General features: G+C 54.2%; 1 protein-coding gene across 6 annotated transcripts in view; it reads left to right on the top strand.

Annotated features, from left to right (window-relative positions):
• Positions 1 to 21723, top strand: part of SHANK2 (SH3 and multiple ankyrin repeat domains 2) — a 559408-nt gene that overhangs the window by 128524 nt on the left and 409161 nt on the right. For all 6 annotated transcript variants that reach the window (XM_049713021.1, XM_049713018.1, XM_049713020.1 and 3 more), the window contains exons 7-8: positions 16339 to 16490; positions 17519 to 17686. In XM_049713021.1, the coding sequence (XP_049568978.1) occupies positions 16339 to 16490; positions 17519 to 17686 (320 nt within the window). The remainder of the gene's footprint in view (positions 1 to 16338; positions 16491 to 17518; positions 17687 to 21723) is intronic.

Genomic DNA, 21723 nt, shown 5'->3' on the forward strand with positions numbered 1-21723 from the left:
GACCTGGGATAGACTCGACCCGGGAGCAGCGACCTGTGGAGAAGGTGGCGTGGGGTGAAATGAACGCCGGGATTTCCTGAACTATCCCCGTGACCACGGCCTCTGGGCTCACTGATCAGGAAGAACTAACTCTGAGAAAAGAAACGGAAACCTGTTTTCCCCTGAAATCCGTGTAAACTGGCACCTGACAAAGCACAGAATTCAGGGCAGGTGTTGCAGCTAAGGCTGAGACCAGGCTCCGACCCCATCCGACTGGGGACCAGCAGTGGGACACCCGCCTCCCAGGCAGACAGCTCTTGTACAGGACTTCCCGGATCTCAGCCAATAACTAACAGTAATCAGAAGGTTTTGGTTGGATTCTTTTTTTTTTTTTTTGGGTGGCGGGGGTCTGGGCAGATCAATTATAAATTATTATTTATTTTCAGTTTTAACATTTAAAGCAGAATTACTGAACAGCTCTCACATGGCGGCCGCCAAGTGGTAATTTTCTACATCAGTTTTGTGTCTTACAGCTAATATTCTCTGTAAGGCGGAACTTTCCCTCCCCTTACCCCACTCCCGTATTTTTGAAACTAGACTTCATTTTTTAGAGTAGTTTTAGGTTTGCAGAAAATGGAATGGCAAGAGTAGGGGGTCCTGTATAACCAGCCACCCCCAGGCTCCCCCGCTACTGACATCTTGCATCAGTGTGGCCGTTTGTACGCCGATGAACCTACATTGATACATTATTATTAACTCAAGGCCACTTTTCTTTTCAGTTGGGGTGTAGTTGTTTTACAGTGTTGTGTTAGTTTCTGCTGTACAGCGAAGTGAAGCAGAGTTCCCCGTGCTCTACAGCAGGTTCTCATTATTTATCTGTTTTATACATATTAGTGTATATATGTCCATCCCCATCTCCCAATTCATCCCACCCCTCCTTTCCCCCCTTGGCGTCCATATGTTTGTTCTCTACATCTGTGTCTCTATTTCTGCCTCGCAGACCAGTTCACCTGTACCGTTTTTCTAGATTCCATGAATATGCGTTAATATGTGATACTTGTCTTCCTGACCTAGAGACTGTCGTACAGAGTGAAGTAAGTCAGAAAGTGAAACCAAGTCCACTTTTACGTTAGTGTTCGCTCAGTGCTGTACATTCCGCGGGTTTAGACAGATGTATAAGGACATATATCCACCATCATGCAGGCTAGGTTTCCTGCCCTGAAAATCCTCCGCGCTCTGCCTGTTCGTCCCTCCCTCCCACTAACCCCCGGCAGCCACTGATCTTTTTACTGTCTCCGTAGTTTGGCTTTTTCCAGGATGTCATATGGTTGGAATCACATCGTGTGTGGCCTTTCCAGATTGCCTTCTTTCACTTACAAATATGCACTTATGTTTCCTCCCTGATTTTCATGGTTTGATAGCTCATTTTTTATATTGAAGTAGAGCTGATGTACAGCGTTGCGCCAGTCTCTGCTGTATAGCAACGTGATTCAGTTATACACAGAGACTTTCTATTTTTATATTCTTCTCCATGATGGTTTATCCCAGGAGGTTGGATATAGTTCCCTGTGCTTTACAGTAGGAACTTGTTGTCTAGCCATCCTGTATATAATAGTTGACGTCTGCTAATCCCACACTCCCAGTCCTTCCCTCCCTCATTTCTTTCTAGCTCCAAAGAATATTCCATGGTGTGGATGGACCATGGTTTATATATCCATCCACCTACTGAGGTGCATCTTGGCGGCTTCCAAATTTTGGTGATTATGCTTAAAGTTGCTATAAACCTCCGTGCAGGGTTCTGTGTGGACAAAATTGACGGTGATCAAACAGGATGGTTTTTTTCTTTAAGACAAAGGAATATTTACAACGAGCAGAAAGGGTAAAGGATGTAGTGAATACGGAAAGTTCTGAACCGGAAGCTGAGGGTGGACCTGAGATTCTGCTGCAGGTCAGCGCCTCGTCCAGCATCACTGCTCCACTCGCCACACCTAGAGAATTTTCACTCACATCCCCAGCTGAGAAGCAGACCGTCCTGGTTGAGAGGCAGGGAAAATGGGGACCAAGGGCAACACGTGAAATGAGAAAAGCGAACAATGGGGTAGACATTCTTGGAAACAAACTAAGTCATGGGCAGTTCCCCGGACAAGGGCGTATAGTGACCCAGTTACAAACGGAGAAAATACCAGGAGAGGATGTAACACAGGCTCCACCGAGAGGCCAGCGCCTTAACGTCTGGGGGACAAGCACGCGACTTCCCTCTCGCCTCTGTCCGCTCCGTAGGGTGGCGGTCCCCCCAGCGTGGGGACGTGTGAGCGTTGGGTGAGGAGCATGTGAGTGTCCCCGTGTGGAGCGGCTCATGCTTGCTGGGGTCTCCAGAACGTGCCTGTCATGTCAGTGGCGCAATGGAGACTCAGTACGTGTTGTTTTCTCCTGGCTGTGGACCCAGAGGGAGGAAAACGGGGTTGATTTGGTGGCCGTCCCCAGGTGATAGGCGGTGTGACCAACTTGTCCCAGTTTTCTAGGGACAGCTCTGGTTTTCACACTGAGGGTCCCCGTCTGGGAAGCCCCTTGGCCCCGGACACGCCGGCACCCTCGGCCCGCTGCCTGAGAAGTGATAGGGGACACTTCATAGTGACAGCCGAGGTCAAACAAGAACCTCCTGGGGCCCGATGGTGTGCGCAGGGCGTGGTAGGCCTGTCTCCCTCTGTCCTCGGGCTCCCACGAAGCAGGGCGTCTGCGAGGCCAGCATCCCTGGAGGAGCGGGGGCTCCGAGAGCGGAGGCCGGGCACCAGGTCGCCTCGAGGCCGGGGGGGTGGGTGGGCAGAGGCCGGCTTGCTTGCCCTTGCTTTCCAGGCTCTCACCCGGGGTGGAAGGGAAGCGGGGTCGGCTGCGGGCCCCCTTCTCCCGTGCCGTGGCTGCTGGGATGTGGCCGAGGCCGTGGCGGACACAGAGGGTCCGGGACTGGAGGGCCTGTGGTCGCCAAGCTCCTGGGTGGAGTCTCCTGCTGCAGTGCCAGGCCGGCCCAAGGGGGCAAGAGCCGCCCCCACCCCCGTTACTCCAGACACTGCCCTGCTGTCCTCAGCGGCTCTGCCAGCCCCAGGCTGTGCCCGTGTCCTAGCAGCTCCACCCGGAGTTCTGTGACTTTCTTAAAAGCCACCTGGTAATCGGCAGAATCTGGCTGAGAACCAGACTTCACGTCCCAAGCGGAGAGCTGAAAGCAGCTTCCTTCCTAAGTGCAGGAAATGCCGTGATGCTCACACCTGAGCTGCATCCCTGCACTCGGGCTGCGTGGTCCTCAGGCGCCCCTGGGCTGAGCTCGGGAACCCGAGTGGGGCGAAGCATACCTTCTGGACTGAGGGACGCACAGAAGATAATTAAATCCTAGAGGAATGACCTGTCAATGAAAACAAAGCAGGCCGTGTTAGTCAGACCTTCTAGTGCCTTTTCTGATGGAAATTTGGTCAGGTAATGATGCCAGTAGCAGAAAGAAGCAGACTGTCTGCCAGGCTCATCTCCTGTTTCAGCTGGAACCTCTGGGACGAGATGGATGGTGTTTCGAGCCCTGAAAGGGAACTAAAACTAACAACTCGAGCAAAACTTGGGGCTTCTGTCTTGCACCGTCTTCCCAAACTTGAAAGAAGTCCAGGCACAACAGAGGCAGGGCTGTAATAAAGCTAGAAACGTCTCTCAGCCCTTGAAGCAGGTCGATCAGAAGTAGAAATTGAGTGCGCGTTGATGGGACTGTTTGCAGAGCCCCTGTTGTGAGTCGGGGCTTTGTTTCTGAGATCCAGTGACTACGTCAGCTTCCAGGCGGTGATAGGGCAGTAGCTCGTCACCCAGGCCGAGATGTGCCTGTTTCTGCCACACGCCCCCGCAGCCGGGCTCCCGGGGAGCCCCCTGCCCAGCTCCCGCACGGCCCAACTAGAAGGCTTCTCGGACACTGGATTGCTCTCTACTGAGGGCGCTCCTTTGGTCCAGATCCTACAGTCTCATCGTAGCCCCTGAGCGAGTCCCTGTGTGAAATTCCCCAGGAATAGCACCTCGGGGACACAGCCCTGGGACCTCGTAAGCACCAGTCTGCAGGGGGTCCAAGACGCACGGAGTACCCAGTGCCAGTGGAGTTAGCTTGAGGGCTGCCGAGCCAGTGACCCCGAAGACGTCTGGGTGCATTTGGCTTGCTGGGTGCAGTTTCTGGTACAGAGAGACCTGTTTTTAAGTGAGAGCTCCACACAGCATATTCGATCATTGACGACTTTTTCTTATGTGTAATCTGTCATGTTTCAGAAAGGATCATAGGTGACGCATACAGGTGCGTGTGGTCCAGGAAGATGCAATGCATTAACTGAGAACTTGAGGTAGTAGGGAAAAGGGCGGTGATGTGGCGGCAGAGACGGGGTCCCCGGGGGTGAGCCTTGGCTTCGGGGACGGTGGCAGAGCCGACCAGAGTGGGAGGGAGATGTCAGTCAGGTGACCCATGACAGGCACACACAGCCTTGGGTAGGTGGTGTCCCCAGGGGGCCACGTGGGGACAGCCAACAGCAGCATTTTTACATGAAATCGTCAGCCGAAACATGAACCTTGGGGTGGGCTTTTTCACAGCTCTTTTAAATGATTACTTTACAGCAGTTTTAGACTTACAGGATGTGTCCCCCTCCATGCCCCACACCCATTTCTCCCCGTCACCGTCTTATGTGAGTAGCGTACGTTCGTTATGATTAATGAACCAATATTGATGTGTTACAATTAACTCACGCCCATGCTTTCGTTCGTAGTTGCTGAAGGTCCGTCTTCTGTTCCAGGATCCCTCATGACAGGTAGCCCTCCCGCCTCCGTAGGCCCCTCTTGGCTGTGACAGTTTCTAGGGCTTTCCTTGCTTTTGATGACCTTGGCAGTTTGGGGAGCTGGTGCGGTGTTTCGTAGCACGTCCCTCTGCTGAGGCTTGTCTCAGGTTTGGGTCATGATTAGATGGGGGTGGTATGTGGGTTTGGGAAGAAGGCTGCAGAGGCAGGTGCCCTTCTCATCGCACCATATCAAGGGCACGCCTCTCACTGGTGTGGACCTTGCTCCCCCGGCTGAGGTGTGCTTGTCAGGCTTCCCACCGTAGTGAACTCTTTTCCCCCCTTTATGGACTGTCCTCTTCGGAAGGAAGTCACTAAACCCAGCCCACACTGAAAGATGAGCAGTTCCGTTCCACCTCCCGGACGGCAGTGTAGCTCCGTAAATATCTTGGAATTCTTCTGCAGAGGAAAGAGTTCATTTATTTATGTAGTTATTTTTATCAGTGTGGACTCCTGGATGTTTAATGTACACCTGCGTCATAGTACAGCGCGACTTGACATGTTTTGTTGCTCAAATGGCTCCAGCTTCGGCCATTGGGAGCTCTTTCATTTGCCTACTGTGTCTTTTTCTTTTTTTTTTAATAGAAGTGTTAGTTCTTTTTTTAAAACAATATTTATTTATTATTTGTTTACTTATTTATTTTGGCTGCGTCGGGTCTTAGTTGCAGCACAGGGATCCTCACTGCAGCATGTGGACTTCTTAGTTGCGGCGCGCATGTGGGATCCAGTTCCCCGACCAGGGATCGAACCCGGGCCCCCTGCATTGGGAGCGCGGAGGCTTACCCACCGGACCACCGGGGAAGTTCCACCTGTGTCCTTTTGACACATACCCATCCATGTGGATGATGGCGATGATGATGGCGATGATGATTTGACCACTGTCTTGCTTCCTGGCACCGGAAGGTGTTTCAGGCTCATTCTGTATGTTTCCTGCCCCAGTCTTAGAATCTGCCGTTCCTCCCAAGTGCCCTGGAAGAGTGGTCTTAGAAACCAAGATCTGGGTGCTGGGTGTGCTCATTGCCACTGGGGAGTAGTTCTTTCTGAGCTCTCTCAGAGGAAAGAACAAGGAGATACATGTGTGTACCAATCTATAAATGCTTCTGTGTGTAACCACCTGAATCTGTATTAAGCGAAACGTGAGTTCATACTGACCTCCCCAGTCCTAATCCATTGCCAGGGGGATCATTCTCTCCTCTCCTTGCTTTTCTGTAACGTCCCACGTAGACAGTGAGAAGCCTGGCTTCCACTCTCTGCCATCTGTGTATTTAATTGCTCAATTCCAGGGCACCTGCATAGTGGTTTCTAGATGGTTGACCTGCTCCGCACAGTGGAAAGCAACTTTATCAACTAGAGAACCGTGCTTGCGTGACGTTCTTTTGCCTTTTGTCTTTCAGACTCTACTCATTCCCGCGGTTACACAGGTCAGCACTTTATCCCCCACCTCCTCCAGGGGGGTTGTTTCTAACGTTTTTAACACAATTAGACTCTTTTGTCACATTCTGCATTCTATCCTGGGATCCCACATCTCCTAAATGAACTTTTAAGCTTTATTTTAAAAATCTGCCTCCGTTAAGCTTCACTCTTTGTGCTGGAGAGTTTATGATTTTGACAGATATTTAATTCTTATGCTCACCATCACAGTGTCACACAGATTAGTTTTGCAACGTTTAAAAAAAATCCCCTGAGCCTTTTACCTATTCAATCCTGCCCCTCTCTGCAGCCCCTGGCAACCACTGATCTGTGTGCCATCTCCATAGTTTTAAGTTTCCAGAATATCACATCGTTGGAATTACACACTGTGTAGATATTTCGGACTGGCTTCTCTCACTTAACCACATGCATTTAAGATTTAGCTGACTCTTTTTTTTTTTTTTTTTTTGCGCTACGCGGGCCTCTCGCTGTTGTCGCCTCTCCCGCTGCGGAGCACAGGCTCCGGACGCGCAGGCTCAGCGGCCATGGCTCACGGGCCCAGCCGCTCCGCGGCACGTGGGATCTTCCCGGACGGGGGCACGAACCCGCGTCCCCCGCATCGGCAGGCGGACTCTCCACCACTGCGCCACCAGGGAAGCCCCCAGCTGTATCTTTTTTATGACTTGACAGCACTTTCCTTTTTAATCACTAAATAATCCACTGTATGGATGTCCTGGTTTTGTTTATCTGTTCACCTATTGAAGGGCTTCTTGGTTCATATTCACCAGAAGCTTCCAGCTTTTGGTGAATATGGACAGAACTGCTGCAAACACTTGTGTGTAGGTTGTGGTGTAGACATAAGTTTTCAGATCAGTTGTGTGAATACCAAGGAGTACAGTTGTTGGATCATATGGTAAAACATCTTTTAGTTTTGAAAGAGACTGCCAGACTGTCTTCCTAAGTGGCTGTACCGTTTTTGCCTTCCTACCAGCAGTGATGAGAGTTCTCTGTTGTTGCTCTGCATCTTTGCCAGAAGTTGGGTTTGTCAGTGTTTTGGATTCTATCCATGCTAATAGGTGTGTAGTGGGATCTCACTGTTCTAGCCTTGAATGTTTACTTGCTCAAAATGTCCTATACTTTCCAAATTCTTGGTTTGATAGGTCCCATGTGTCTGCTTCAAACCACATTAGTACCAGTGTGTCTGTGTCTGGGTTTTTTTTTTTGCCCAGGGCTTTAGTTGTAAGAAAATCACAGGCCATTGGGACTTCCCTGGTGGTGCAGTGGTTAAGAATCCGCCTGCCAACACAGGGGACACGGGTTCGAGCCCTGGTCCGGGAAGATCCCACATGCCGCGGAGCAGCTAAGCCTGTGTGCCACAACTACTGAGCCTGCACTCTAGAGCCCGCGAGCCACAACTACTGAGCCCGCGTGCCACAACTACTGAAGCTCGCGTGCCTAGAGCCCGTGCTCCGCAACAAGAGAAGCCACCACAGTGAGAAGCCTGCGCACCACAACGAAGAGTAGCCCCCGCTCGCCGCAACTAAAGAAAGCCCAAGTGCAGCAATGAAGACCCGACACAGCCAAAAATAAATAAGTTAATTTAAAAAATAGTAATGCTTTAAAAAAAAAAAAAAAACGAAGGAAAATCACAGGCCATAGACCACTTCTCAGAGCTGCCCTCCTTGATTTTGCTATTGGAAGGACAAAAGTCACAACTTCTCACCCATGCCTTCTCCACAGCCTGATGGGCAAATGGGACCGCATGTCCCATTCCCCTCATGGTCCGCGCAGCCGACACCAGCGAGCCCAGGACACCTGTCTGGGAGCAAGAAACATCCACTTTTTAAAAACATTTTATTGAAGTAGAGTTGACTTACAACGTTGTGTTAATTTTTGCTGTACAGCAAAGTGATTCAGTCATACCTGTATATATATATATGTATATACCTTTTTTTTTTTTTTAAACCCCACATTTGTATTATTTTATTTATTTTTCTGGCTGGGTTGGGTCTTCGTTTCTGTGCATGGGCTTTCTCTAGTTGTGGCAAGCGGGGGCCACTCTTCATCGCGGTGCGCAGCCCTCTCACTGTCGCGGGCTCTCTTGTTGCAGAGCACAGGCTCCAGACGCGCAGGCTCAGTAGTTGGGGCTCACGGGCCTAGTTGCTCCGCGGCATGTGGGATCTTCCCAGACCAGGGCTCGAACCCGTGTCCCCTGCATTAGCAGGCAGATTCTCAACCACTGCGCCACCAGGGAAGCCCTGTATATACCTTTTCATATTCTTTTCCATGGTGGTTTACCACAGGATGTTGAATGTCGTTCCGTGCGCTCTACAGCAGGACCTTGTCGTTTATCCGTCCTCTATATAATATCGATAGCTTGCATCTGCTGATCCCAAACTCCCGACACTTCTGCCCCCGCAGCCCCTCCCGCCTGGCAATCTCAAGTCTGAAGAACCTTCCGCTTTTAAACTGTTTGATCTCCGAGCAGTTGCTATGCGCGTTCTACCTTCACAGGCCTAGTTCTATCTGGCGTAATTCTATCAGGGGAACGGAGAACCTGCATGCGCGGCTTTCCTGGTGCTGTTGGAAATTCTGCTCATCTGGGTCCAACGAGGCCAGATCTGATAACTCTTATGAAACTCGCCAGGTCACCTCTTGGTAACAGAGATTTTTATCTGGAACACGACGCCCTTGTTCTTTTCACCAGAATCTCTTCACCTTGCCTCCGTGCTTTTGTTCCCTATTGTCAAAGATTCCCCTCCCAGAAAAGAGATTCGTGTCTGCTTCTCCCTGTCAGTCTCTGACCGCAAATCGCGGCCTCGTGAACCCACTCGGGACTGTCTGCTCTGCAGCACGTCTGAGCGCCGAAGCCAGAGTCAGGGAGACCGTGCGGTCTCAGGTGGTCAGGACTGTTCCATTCGTGGCAGGTGGTGGGAATGCAAGGATGGCTCCGCTGGCTTGTGGACCAACATGGGAGCCAGTCGCTGGAATGCTCGGGGCTGCTGACAGTTTGGGGGAAACCCACCATCGCCATCCACCCTGCTTAATGGCCTCAAAGCCCCGTGGGTCGTTCGGACGAGTCTCACGTGCCGGCCTGGGAGCTCTTCACGGGAAAGTGTCCGCCCTCGAGAGCAATGACTGTTCAGAGGAAGAGAACTGTAAATCTCCTTCTCCTTCATGGTCGGGGCTGGGTTATTAATCAGATATTCTGGTGGGTAGGGCTCCCTGTTTTAGCAGACTGGAAGGCTTTGTGATTTTGCATGATCCACTCATGACGAGATAATGAACACTGGAACACCGAATGCAGATCGATGCCAGAGGTGCTGGTGTCTCCAAACAGGTGCTGTCCATCCTGGTAAGTGGCTCCCAAGCCCACAGCCACCCCCCCCCCCCATTGTCTGTGATAACAGGGCAGGGAGTTACCCCCTCCTGGGCACCCTGTGACCCCGAGTGCCAGAGGTGGAGTGGAGCACCTGGTTCTCACAGTCACGTGAGCATTTACGTGGCCCAGGCGGGTTGTGTGGTTGCTGTGGACAGGTGTCAGTCGGTGAGCTGGATGGTTGGAGAGCCTTAACCTACAAGACGTTTTGGACTCACCTTCGCCGTCCTTTCATCTTACAAAGAAGGCACAGATGATCCGCTGGGGTAGAGCAGAAAACACCAAACGATCTATCTCCCCATTTAAAAACATTCTATCTATGTGTATTCTGTAATTTATTTAATATATGAGTGCCATAGGGCGTGTATTTTTTATTTAAAAGTTTTATTAAGGTATAATCGACGTACGATTAAACTTCAATTTTTGTTTTTTGTAAGGCTTTGTTGAAACCTTTCACATACCATTAAATTCACCCATTTAAAGTGTGCAGTTCAGTGTCTTTAAAAACATATTCACAGGGTTGTGCACCGTCACCACTGTCTCATTTTGGAACACTCTCATCACATCAAAAAGAACCCCAGTACCCACTAGCAGTGACCCCCCTTTTCCTCCCACTCCCCACACCCCCCAGCCCCTGGCAACCACTCCTCTACTTCCTGTCTCTTTGGGTTGGCCTGTTCTGGACACTTTGTAGAAATGGAATCACACAGTATGTGCCCTTTCGTGTCTCATTTCTTTCACTCAACGTAATGTTTTCAGGGTTCACCCGTGTTGCGGCATGTGTCGGCGCTTCGTCCCTTTTGACGGCCGGGCAATATTCCACCGTATCTGCTCCCCGGGTAATATTCCACCGTATCTGCTCCCCGGGCAATATTCCACCGTATCTGCTCCCCGGGTAATATTCCACCGTATCTGCTCCCCGGGTAATATTCCACCGTATCTGCTCCCCGGGTAATATTCCACCGTATCTGCTCCCCGGGTAATATTCCACCGTATCTGCGCCCCGGGTAATATTCCACCGTATCTGCGCCCCGGGTAATATTCCACCGTATCTGCTCCCCGGGTAATATTCCACCGTATCTGCTCCCCGGGTAATATTCCACCGTATCTGCTCCCCGGATAATATTCCACCGTATCTACTCCTTTTGTTTATCAGCTCATCAGTTGATGGACATTTGGAGTTGTTTCCACTTTTCGTCTGTTGTGACAATGCTGCTGTGATTATTCTGTACAGATTGTGTGGACGTATGCTTTCCTGTCTCCCGGGTATATACCTGGCAGGGGGCAGGGAATTGCTGGGTCGTATAGTAGCTCCATGTTCAGCCCTTTGAGGGGCTGCCAGATAGTTTTCCAAAGAAGCTGCACCATTTTACATCCCACCAGCAGTGGATGAGAGTTCCAGTTCCTCCACAACCTCATCAACATTTACTGTTAGCTTTTTTGTTTTTATTATAACCATCTTAGTGAGTATAAAGTCATATCTCATTGTGGCTTTATTTGCATTTCCCTAATGCCCAGTGATATTGGCTGGTTATTCTTTTCATGTGCTTATTAGCCATTTGTATATCTTTGGGGAAATGACTACTTGATCCTTTGCCCATATTTTGATATTATTGCCCGTATTTGTCTATTCTTGTTGAGTTGCAAGAGTTCTTTATATATTCTGGATACAGGTTCCTTATCAGATATATGATTTGCACATATTGTCTCCCAGTCTGTGGGCTGTCTTTCCACTTTCTTGATAGTGTACTTGGATGCAGAAAAGTTTTTAATTTTGGTAACGTCAAATGGATCTGTTTTTTCTTTTGTTGTTTGTGCTTTGGGTGTCATATCTAAAACAATTGCCTAACCCAAGGTCACAAGGATTTAATCCTGAGTTCTTGTCTATGAGTTTTATAGTTTTAGCTTTTACATTTAGGTCTGTGATTCATTTTGATAAGTTTTGTATATGGCGTGAGGTAGAGCTCTGACTTCATTCCTTTGCGTGTGGAAATCCAGTGGACCCAGTACCACTTGTTTAAAAGACTGTTCTTTTTCCCATGCTCGTGTATGACTCATAAATAAAGGGATAAATCCGTATGGAGGACGTAGCACCATTTTCCTTGGTTTGCTTGTTTATTGATCGCATACGTGATAAAGTGGGAGAGCTGTGCCCCAGGTCCATGCATCTCAGACCTGATGTCTATGAGTTACCTGGCAATCTTGTTAAAAGTCCGTTCTGATTGTGTAGACCTGGAGTGGGACCAGAGATTTTGCGTTTCTAACCAGTTCCTGGTCATGCCCACGTGCTGCTACCCATGGAGCACATTTGAATTAGCAGGTGTTTAGAGCAGAGGGTCTCAAACTCAGCTGCACGTTAAAAACCACTTTGGGAAGCTGTACGCATCCTAATACTTGGGTCATGCATCACACCGATTCAATTAGTGTCTGGGGGCTGGGAGCACGTGATGTCACCGTGCAGTCGAGCATGTGAAGCTGTCCTCTAGCAAAGTGCACCCCTTGGAGCTCCAGGGTCACTCTCAGATGCAGATTCTCAGCCCGCCAGTCCTGTGGAGGCGTTTCTGGGAATGGAGCCAGTGTGCTTTGCATTAACCAGCTCTTTGGGTGATTCCCACACGTGCCAAAGTCTGAGAACTGCTGTTCTAGGTAATGAGGAAGGAATCCCCGAATCCCGCCTTTCCTCTCGCGGGTCCTTGGGAATTTTGAGGTGTGGCTGAGGTCTCTGTGGGGTTCAAGGCTTCTGTCAATGTCACCGGCTGAGCCCAGACTCGAACTTGAAGGTTCCGGCCCCAAGGCCAGGCTTTTCCCACCTGTGTCGTTTTGCATGAGGCAAATGGGTACAGGGAATGGGGTGGGTGAAATCTCTCCATTAGGAATAATTCAGTAATGGGTCTTATATTCAGTAATGGGTTAATTATTTACAAAGATAAATTGAGTGCACTGTTTGTGCTCCCTCGGACAACCTTGAGATCAAATATTAATCTTGTGTTGCTTTGTTTGACTCATTTTTATCCGTCTGTGTGCACGTATGCATCTCTGTCTGTGTATCCATCCATCTGCCCTTCCTTTACCCATCCCTCCCTCCCTCCCTCCCTCCCTCCCTCCCTCTCTCTCTCTCTCCCTCACATCTACCCACCCACCCATCCACCTACCTATCTACCTGTCTGTGTATCCATCTGTCTTATAATAGCTCGAGGAGACATGCCCGGTTCCCCCTGCCCCGGGACAGCCACCATCCCCAGCACAGGGCAGAGCACTTAGTAGGCCTGTGAATGCATATGTCACTTGGTCTGCCTCCTGGGGGCACCAAGACCATCTCTTGCTGAGAAAAGAAAGACAGTCACGAGGGGTTGTGCCTGTCCAGGGGGAGGGGGAGGGGAGAATAAGCATTGGCTTCACAGTTTATTTTAGAATCACTTTTATGATTATAACGTAATAAAGGCTTTTAAAAATACAGGAAAAAAACTGTAATGAAGAAAATAAAGCCCATCTCTAGCTGAATCCCCTGGACAGACTCTGACTGTGGGCTGGGCACTGTTCCAGCATCAGACGTGACATTCGACCCTCACAGAGCCCCACGGAGTGCAGGTCCTGCTTTTACCCTGACCATATAGGTGTGGAAACAGGCCCAGAGAGTTTGGGACACCTGCTGGACGCCACCCAGCCTTTCGGGAGCAGAGCTGGGCTGTGCCGGCTCTGCGGGAGTTTCTCACCAGGCTCTGGTCCCCGGGTCCTCTTGAGGCCCCCGGATGCGCCCCTGCACCCAGGCTGGTACGCACTCCCAGCTGCAGGGGTCGGCGGCTGTCCTGTGCCTGCACAGTCTCCTGCCCGGGTCTCCCCCGACACCCAGACAGACCGCAAGCCGTGGAGCTGGTGCCCTGTTGCTGTGCTCATAGACGCCTCCCTCCTCGTGCCCACCTGAAAACCTTCCCTTCGAAGCACGACCTGGTCATTCCCGGAGCCAAAATGCCAGCAGGCAGTTTCTAGGTTGGAGGCAGTTCTGCCTTCAGAGTCAGCTCCAAAGATGAGAGACCTCGGTCCCCTGATGAGGTTATATTTGCGGAGGTTCCTGTGTAATTTTTTTAAAACTTAGAAAATTTCGAAATGCAAAACCAGAAAAATTTTCAAAGCACTGTGGTGCCAGGGAACTGCTGCTCCCAAGTGCATTGGAGGAGGATCCCGTGTGACCCGGTTATACGGACAGTGCAGCAGCTGATTGACAAGTATCTTCTTGGTGGTCCCATCCACCCATGTGGGGTCTCAATGGACGCCCCCTTCCTGAACCTTCCTGAATGTGAGGTCTAAGCTGGGGGCCCCCCCTGACCTCGCCAGCGTGGGTCCTGGCCGGGTCTGAACGTGGCGGGTGTGAACGTGGCAGGTCTGCAGTGTCATTCAAGGAGGGTCTCTGGAACCCTCGAGATGCTGCCACGTGCCACTCGATGTGCCTGGATGGCGTCCACGGGCTGGAGGTCCCAGCTCGTACAGGAGACGGCACAGCCACCGACGGGTGTCTAGCTCTCTCCACCTGCTTACGTGCCCAGCGCTGTCTGCCCAGCCGGGCCACAGGGGTCTGTGATTTGGAATTTTACCATTTGCCAATGCCTCCCTCTGAGACAGTGTTCTCATTGTAAAATGACCTTGACGCCGTCAGCTATGAAAATAGTGCCGTATAAACAACAAAAAAAATCTCCTTTGGACCGCCTAGCTTTTCCGCTGGCCACGTGCAGACAGCCAAATAAGAAAGAAAAGCCCGAATCGTTTGGAAGGTTGGCCTTGCCCTAGGTGCTATCATCCCGTATGCGCTGACCTCAGACTTGAGGAGCTGCTCTAAGAGACTTGGCTTTGGAGGGTGGTTGCTGGCAGCTCCCGACGGCCCCGTCCTTTACGCCCTTCCCAGATCACCCCTCGCCCACCGCCCTCCTGTGATGTCTTTTCCCTGCAAGGAACCCAGACCCTCAGATGCTGCTGTCTCTCTCTGAGTGTGCTTCTCTCTGCACGTCTGCCCCGTTTCCACATCTCTACCCCCGTTTCCCAGATGGCCTGGATTCCCAAACACCCCTCACCGCGTCACGCTCTCCTTGCCTTGCGCGTGATTTCTGTGAGGGCACATTCCCACTGTCACCAGCGTCCCCTAGCTGTCCCAGAAAACACTTATTTTTATTTTTTATTAATTAATTAATTTTATTATTTAGGCTGCGCCGGGCCTTCGTTGCAGCACGTGGGCTTCTCCAGTTGTGGCGTGTGGGTTCTCGAGCGTGCGGGCTCAGTAGTTGCGGCATGCAAACTCTTAGTTGCGGTATGTGGGATCTTAGTTTCCTGACCAGGGGTCGAATCCGGGCCCCCTGCATTGGGAGCGCGGAGCCTTAACCACTGGACTACGAGGGAAGTCCCAAAACTCCTGATTTTCAAAAAACCCCCGCGTGAGAAGGTGCCTCTCGTAGGTCCGCAGCAGGGATGCGTCAGTGGCATTCGTGACCATCATACCACTTGCCTTGGGAGAGAATGCATAAGCTGCACTTTACACATGCTCTAGGGCGTGTCTACCCGCTGCAGATGAGTTTCAAGGAGCGGGATAAGCCCACGAGACTCACCACAAAAAATCAAGGTACAGAGAGATTCCAACGGTGAATTTTAAGAGCCCTCCAGACAATACCCATTTATGGATAAATAAATGTAACTGAAAATGGATGGGAGTCGTCAATCTAGATTTGTGATGAAGTTGCCTTTTCTGGGGATGGAGGGTGGTATGGTGATGTGTCAGTGACAGGCGGTTAGAAGGGCATTCCACCCCATGGAAGATGCCCCAGTCCTTTTACTCTCAAAACGTGCTTGAGGACAGAACGATTCCTTATTAACTATTAGCGTTTTGGGCCACGGGAACCTGCACGTTGTCGTGTTACTCTGCGCTTTTCCGTAATGTAAGAGCCTTTCAAATTAAGCACATCAGAGTCATGCACTCTGCTTGGCGGTGGTGATGGCGGGCACGTGAGGGTCACTGAGGAGAGACGTCTGATGACAGAGACTGACATCCTCGGCCATGGCCACCTGCAGGCTGGTCCACCTGCACGGGGTGTGGGAGCCCCTTCCTGACCCTCGTCGCCGCAAAGGCGGGCTTCAGCCTTTGGTCCCCTGGGCTTCTGCCCCACTTCGTATGTTGGTCCTTCCTTGCGTTGGTCCGGTCCCGTCGTGATGACTGTTGGGGTCTCTCTGCTCTCCCAGATGGAGACCCCTGCAGGGCGCCACCCTATGTCTTACTCACTTGTTTGCCTGCAGCTCAGTCCCTGGCATCTACCAAGACACCCGTAGATGCTGTGAAGTTGAAATGAAGAAAGGCGGGCATCTGCCTTTCCAGTCTTTAACTGCAGCCCTGACTGACCCCTCCTCCTACAGGGCAGCGTCGGCTGGGGCTGCGGGATTCTGTGTACCGAGGGCAGAGGCAGTCGGGGCAGCTTCTCAGACTCAGAGCCCACAAGGCGATGATGTGGAACCCTGCCTCTGCCCCCGTTTTGATTTTACCGTGACCCCGAGAGTCACCGCCATCGTCACTAGGGTTGCCAGAGCCGTGCTAAGTGCACGGACGTTTGGGGTCGGCAGGTGGGTGGGAGCCGTGACGCCCTGGCGGGTCAGTCTGTCAAGCTCACTTTGGGACGTTTGAACTTGGTTAACGGGGTCACGTGACTTGCAGCTTTGCCCCAAGTGCCGGTTCTGACGTGCATGTGTTTGGGTCCCTAGAGACTCCCCTGACCTTAGCCGCGCAGCTGGACGACCCCGTGGAGGTGATCAAAGCTCTCCGAAACGGCGGGGCCCACCTGGACTTCCGCGCCAAAGACGGGATGACGGCCCTGCACAAAGCCGCCCGCGCCAGGAGCCTGCTGGCCCTGAAGGTACAGGCGGGGCCCGTCTCACACGGTGACGCCCCCTCCTCTGATCCCCGGGGTAGGCCCTGCCCCACTCCCCATCCCACGACAGCCACCTGCGGTGACCCCAAATTGTGTCCGACTAGAGCTCAGAAGTGGGGTCTGGCCCTCCTGCCCCCCGCCCCGCCCTTGGTGTGGTTGCTTTTATTATAGAATCTGTGAGCAGAAACTTATCTTTCGCCTTCTGATTCCGCCAAAGGGCTCGTAGTTTCAGCTCAAACCCACCTCCCTCCACGGGAGGGCGCTGCAAAGCCAGCCCTCCGCCACCGAGCCAGCCTCGCTGCTGCCAGAGCCCCCCCAGACATTGGAAGCTGATGCCGAGGGAGGGGGGAGGGCGGACCTCACCCCCGTTTTCCTCCCCGCACTGTTCTTCGAGCATGCTCTACTGGCCCTGGCTCTGTGCCTGCGGGCACAGGGCGCATGCCCCCAGCCCATGCTCTATCAGGGCCCTGGCGCGGAGGGGAGGGGACCCACAGCTGTGGGGTGACGACCCCCAAGATGGTGCTTTTCTGTAAAGCAGACTTCTTAACTGCACAGCGGCTGCACACTCGTCAGCTGGCTTCCTCGGAAATCAAGTGACAATGCTTGCTAGTTTTGCCAGCTGCAGGACGTGCACGGAGATGGGTTACGCTGGACTTTTAGGTTCACACCTTTTTCCTGCAAATGTCACCTTCCCCTCGTTGCTGTCTGCTGGTCCACAGGGCCCAGCCGGGCTCAAGCAGGTAGTGCCCAGCGGGCCACGTGTGCAGAAGGCCTCCCCGTCTCCCGGATGTGTAAGCACGTGTGCGCGCCTGGCACCAGGTGCTCCTTTAGGGCCAGAAACCTCGTCGTCTAAGCTGGGGCCTCCTTAATTCCGGGAGGCCAGGAGAAGCTCGGGAACCGAGGGCTCCGTCACCCTGGCCCGGGGGAGCGTGACCTTCCTCTTCCTTCTTGATCGATTCACTCCTGTGAAGGGGGGTGTGAGACCAGTGACCACACGTTGGTGTTTTTTCCAGACCCTGTTGGAGCTTGGCGCATCCCCGGATTACAAGGACAGCTACGGCCTCACGCCGCTGTATCACACTGCGGTGGTCGGGGGCGACCCCTGCTGCTGCGAGCTGCTGCTGCACGAGCACGCGGCCGTGAGCTGCAAGGACGAGAACGGCTGGCACGAGATCCACCAGGTGCGTGGGGCTCGCCCCTTACCTGCTCTCCCGACGGGCGGGGCTGGGGTGCTGGGTGAACGCCCCCTCCGTGGGAGCCGTGGGCGCCCCGATAGAGCCTGCAGGTGCTTTCTGCGCGCAAGTGCCCCAGCACAGGGCGCACTTCCCAGATCCCACCTGCAGCAGTGGAGTTGGGGGAATGTCGGCTTGTAGTCGTGGCAGAAACAGATCCACCTGGTGGCTCCGATGAAGAGTCTTTAGTGGACCGAGGGCAAGGAGAGGAGACCGTGTCCCCGGAAGCGGGGACAGCGGGCCGAGGAGGAGGGCACCCAGCGGGAGCCGTGTCGCGGAGGGATGCGGGGAAGAAGTACCACGGCTGCTCCATCCTCCCGCCCTCCCATTGGCTGAGCCCCGCCAGAGCAGGCCAATCACGGAGCCTAGTGGTGCAGGCCTGGAGGTCAGGGTCTCCGGGTGGAGAAGGGTGGACAGTGGGTTTGGGAAAGCAGAGGGGGAATATCCGTCCAGGAGGTCAAGGAAGAGGCTCTGACGTTCTCTCGCTAGGCCTTTACGTTGCAGTGAGTTTCACTGCTTCTCAGGCTGCCTGTTTCCCTCCACCGCCGTCACCTTACACACCCGCCCATCCGAGCAGGGTCGCACACCCGCCCACTGTGGTCAGAGGACCCGGCTGCCCCCCCCCCCTCCCCCGCCTGGCCTTTCTAATGCTCAGTTCCGGTTCATCAGCGTCCCCGCAGCCTGGAGAAGCATCCAGTCCCCTCCTGTGGTGTGACGGGGCTGTGCTGGGGGAGGGGGAAACTTCTGCGAAGCTGCTCACAGGACCCCCCGAGCCCACACCCTGGGCGGGACCTCGGAGGAGCAGTGATGCCTGCCTGCCCGCTGGGCCTCTGTTTGCTCATCTGTAAAGTGGGCCTCAGCAGGGCCTCCCACACCTTTGGGCCATAGGGAGGACGGAATGTTAGCAAGACCCAATGTTTTCCAGATAAGTCCAGGCTTCCTGCTTTGGCCTCTTGACTGAAGCGTTTGTTTCTGCCTGGAGTGTCATATCCTGGGCCCCCAGCTCCCCAGCCAGGGCTGCGCACAACCCCAGGGCCGGCGTTGCTCTGTTTGTCGCCCACAGTGGTGCTGGGCAGTGGATGGCGTCGGTACTGTTGGCTTATTCCGTGCGGGGGGCGGGGGGTGAGCTGCTCAGGGCACACGGGGGACGGAGGGCCCAGCGTGGACCTCGCCAGTGACCGGTTCCAGGTCTCCAGGGCTTCACTGAAGAAGGTGCTGGGAGGAGTTGCCCCTCCCCCAGCAGGGTTGTCACTTGGCATCCGAGCATCAGGCTGGAGGCCGTGGTCCCGGCAGTGGAGCTCCCAGTGGGCACTGCCAGCCTGGACAGATGGGGAGGGCCTGCCCTCGTACACCCAGGCACTGAAGGTGCCCCCTGGGCCTGGAAGAGGCAAAGGAGTAGGGATGTGAGTCTCACGCTGAGGGTCTCAGTGTCGCACAGCTTGCATCCTTCCGGAGACGTGGAAACGGAGCAGAAGGGCTTGGGTGGAGTGAAGACTCTGCGTCCCTGAGGTTTCCTGCTCCGTAGATCTCAAGTTCTGTGATGCTGTCTTCGTTTGGGTTCAGATTCGTCTTATGAAACCACCGCGTTCCCAGGGGAGGTGTGGGCCCTGCGGGGATGCCGCTCAGCCTGAGAGGAGGCGCGCGTGCCTCTCGGCAGATGGAAGGGTCAGTTATGCGGGGAGCGAGGCCGCAAGGGCCTGAGAGGCTGGGGGCGGAGGGCAGAGCTGAAGGGCAGGGGCAGAGGCTCAGGACGCCTCCACCACTGGCCACCTTGACTGGCGGCCTTGCCGACTGGGGGGCGTCTGCCGCCCCCCCCAGGAATGGGCCGTGCTCCAGGGATCTGCCTCCTTTAACTCAGCAAAGCAAATGAGTGCTGGAGACCCCGCTGGGCCTGGGGCCTAGGCCCATAACTGCTCACGTTTCGTGGTGTTCTGGTGCCAGGCGGCCACCATGAGCCACTCAGCCGAAGCCCCGGGCGTTGCAGCCACACGGCAGGCCCACGCCCACCCACTGGCACACGTCACCCGCCAGGCCCGTTCAGCGTCCTGGACACCGAACCCAGCGGTGAACAGAAACACCCAGTCCTGTGGGTCTTACGTCCCCGTGGCGGGGGGTGGGGACAGCGAGACAAAAGGATGTGAACAAAGATTACAGACCCACACGTGCTCACACGCACACACACACGTCTGTGCCCACATGTGGCGCAGGCCCGGCAGTGCTTCACATCTCCCCGAGATGGTTCACACGGTGACCAGGCTGGGGCAGGACGGGGGTCCCCAAGGTGTGGGCAGTGCTCTGTCCCTCTGCTCGTCTCCGCTCATAGCTGCACTTGGCCGTCAGCTCCGTGGTGACCTTTAAAAGGCCAAGCCCATCGTCACACGTGGACCCATTGAGGGTGTGAAAGGGGAGAGTTTCAGGCTCCGCCAGTGACTCCCAAGGGGGGGTCCTAGCTCTGTTGGCGTGAGCAGCCCTGGGGGTCCTCAAGGACCCTGTATTTCCATCTGCCAGGCATCTGCTCCTAAGCCCCTCTGTTAACTGTAGGTTCTTCTACTATTCAGGCCTGGTGAGGCCAACCTATCGGGAGGTACCTGCCAGCGAGAATGGTTTGTTACTGACCCCAAGAAGAGGGGCACAGCCCACCACGCACGGCCACGCGGGGAAGGCGGGGGGTTGTGCGCGCAGAGCCGTTACTGTGGTTTTCGAGGGAGGGAGCAGGTGAGGCATGACAAGCAGGTTGAGTGAGCTCAGTGGCCCTGGGGCACGGGGGCCGCCCTGGGAGCTTAGGACAGGGGTGAGGGGCCCTGAGCGTGAGGGCCCCAGAGAGGAGGGCTCAGGTGAGGACTCTGCACGGTGGTTTGTATTTGGAAGCTGTGCTCACGGCTGAGTCCTCTTCCATCTCCGGGAATCAGCTCTTCCTGGCAGGGCAGCCCCTTCAGGGGAGCAGCCAGCAAGACCCCTGGTGCCGGAGCATCAGAAACACAGAACACGAGGCAGCGGAGTGCGTTCAGCCCAAGTCCAGCTGAGTGACCCCTCACGGGGGCTCCGTGCCCCGACGACCTTGGGGAGACCTTGGAGAGCTCTTCTTTCCTCCCCTCGCACCCCTTCCTACCTGTTCTCCCCTCCCCCCTCAACCAGGCTAATGTTTCCCCCCACTCCGTGCTGGGTTGGCCTCCCGCTGAGTCTGACTCCCTCATCGAATGCACGTGACAGTCGTGGCCATCTCGCTTGTCTCTTGGGACGGCTGCCCTGAGACGGAGGGTGACCGTGCGTGTTGGGGCAGTGGGGGTCACTTTCTCCGGTGCCGGCTCCCTGCCATGATTCCAGCCCCTGACACCCCCTGCGTGGATTCCGAGCGTCCAGCACCAGAGCTACCCAACCTCCGGGGTCCCCGCCCCCGGCAGCGCCTTTGGAGCTTGGAGGGCTTCAGCCCAGTTGTCCCATCCCGCTCCGCTATCCCGCGTCACCCGACAGGGTCCGTCCACCGCCCTCTAGTGGCGGGTTTCTTTTTCACGCAAGTCCTGCGGAAGCACCTGCGTTATCCAAGCCGCTGTCTTCACCTGCTCTGGCGTGACCGTCAGGAGGGCATCGAGCAGGGTGCTCAGCGAGGAACCTCGCACACTGCCGTCCCCCCGCCCGCGGATTATCTTCCTCCGTCAGGGCTCACGTTCACCCAGCAAACGCTGTCCTCTCCATCTTTTCACACCCCTCCAGCAGCCCTCGCAGACACTCTCGCTGGTCTCTGAGTTAGCCGGGCCCAGAGAGGGTGAGTGACCAGCCCGAGGCTCCCAGCGCGGCTCCCGGCCAGAAGCCTCCTTCTTTGTCCGGCCTCCGGGGCTCTCAGACAGAAGCTACCCCTCTAATGACAAGGCACTTGTGGCAGAAGGAAGTGGAGGGCAGGTGGGTTTGCATCGCCCAGCTGGACTGATTCTAGCCCTGCTGTCTTGGAGAAGCACCTCGGAGTTCTGGGGTCCACAACTCTCTCTGCA

This window comes from Orcinus orca, chromosome 8 (genome assembly GCF_937001465.1).
Source record: "Orcinus orca chromosome 8, mOrcOrc1.1, whole genome shotgun sequence".
Taxonomy (NCBI): Eukaryota; Metazoa; Chordata; class Mammalia; order Artiodactyla; family Delphinidae; genus Orcinus; species Orcinus orca.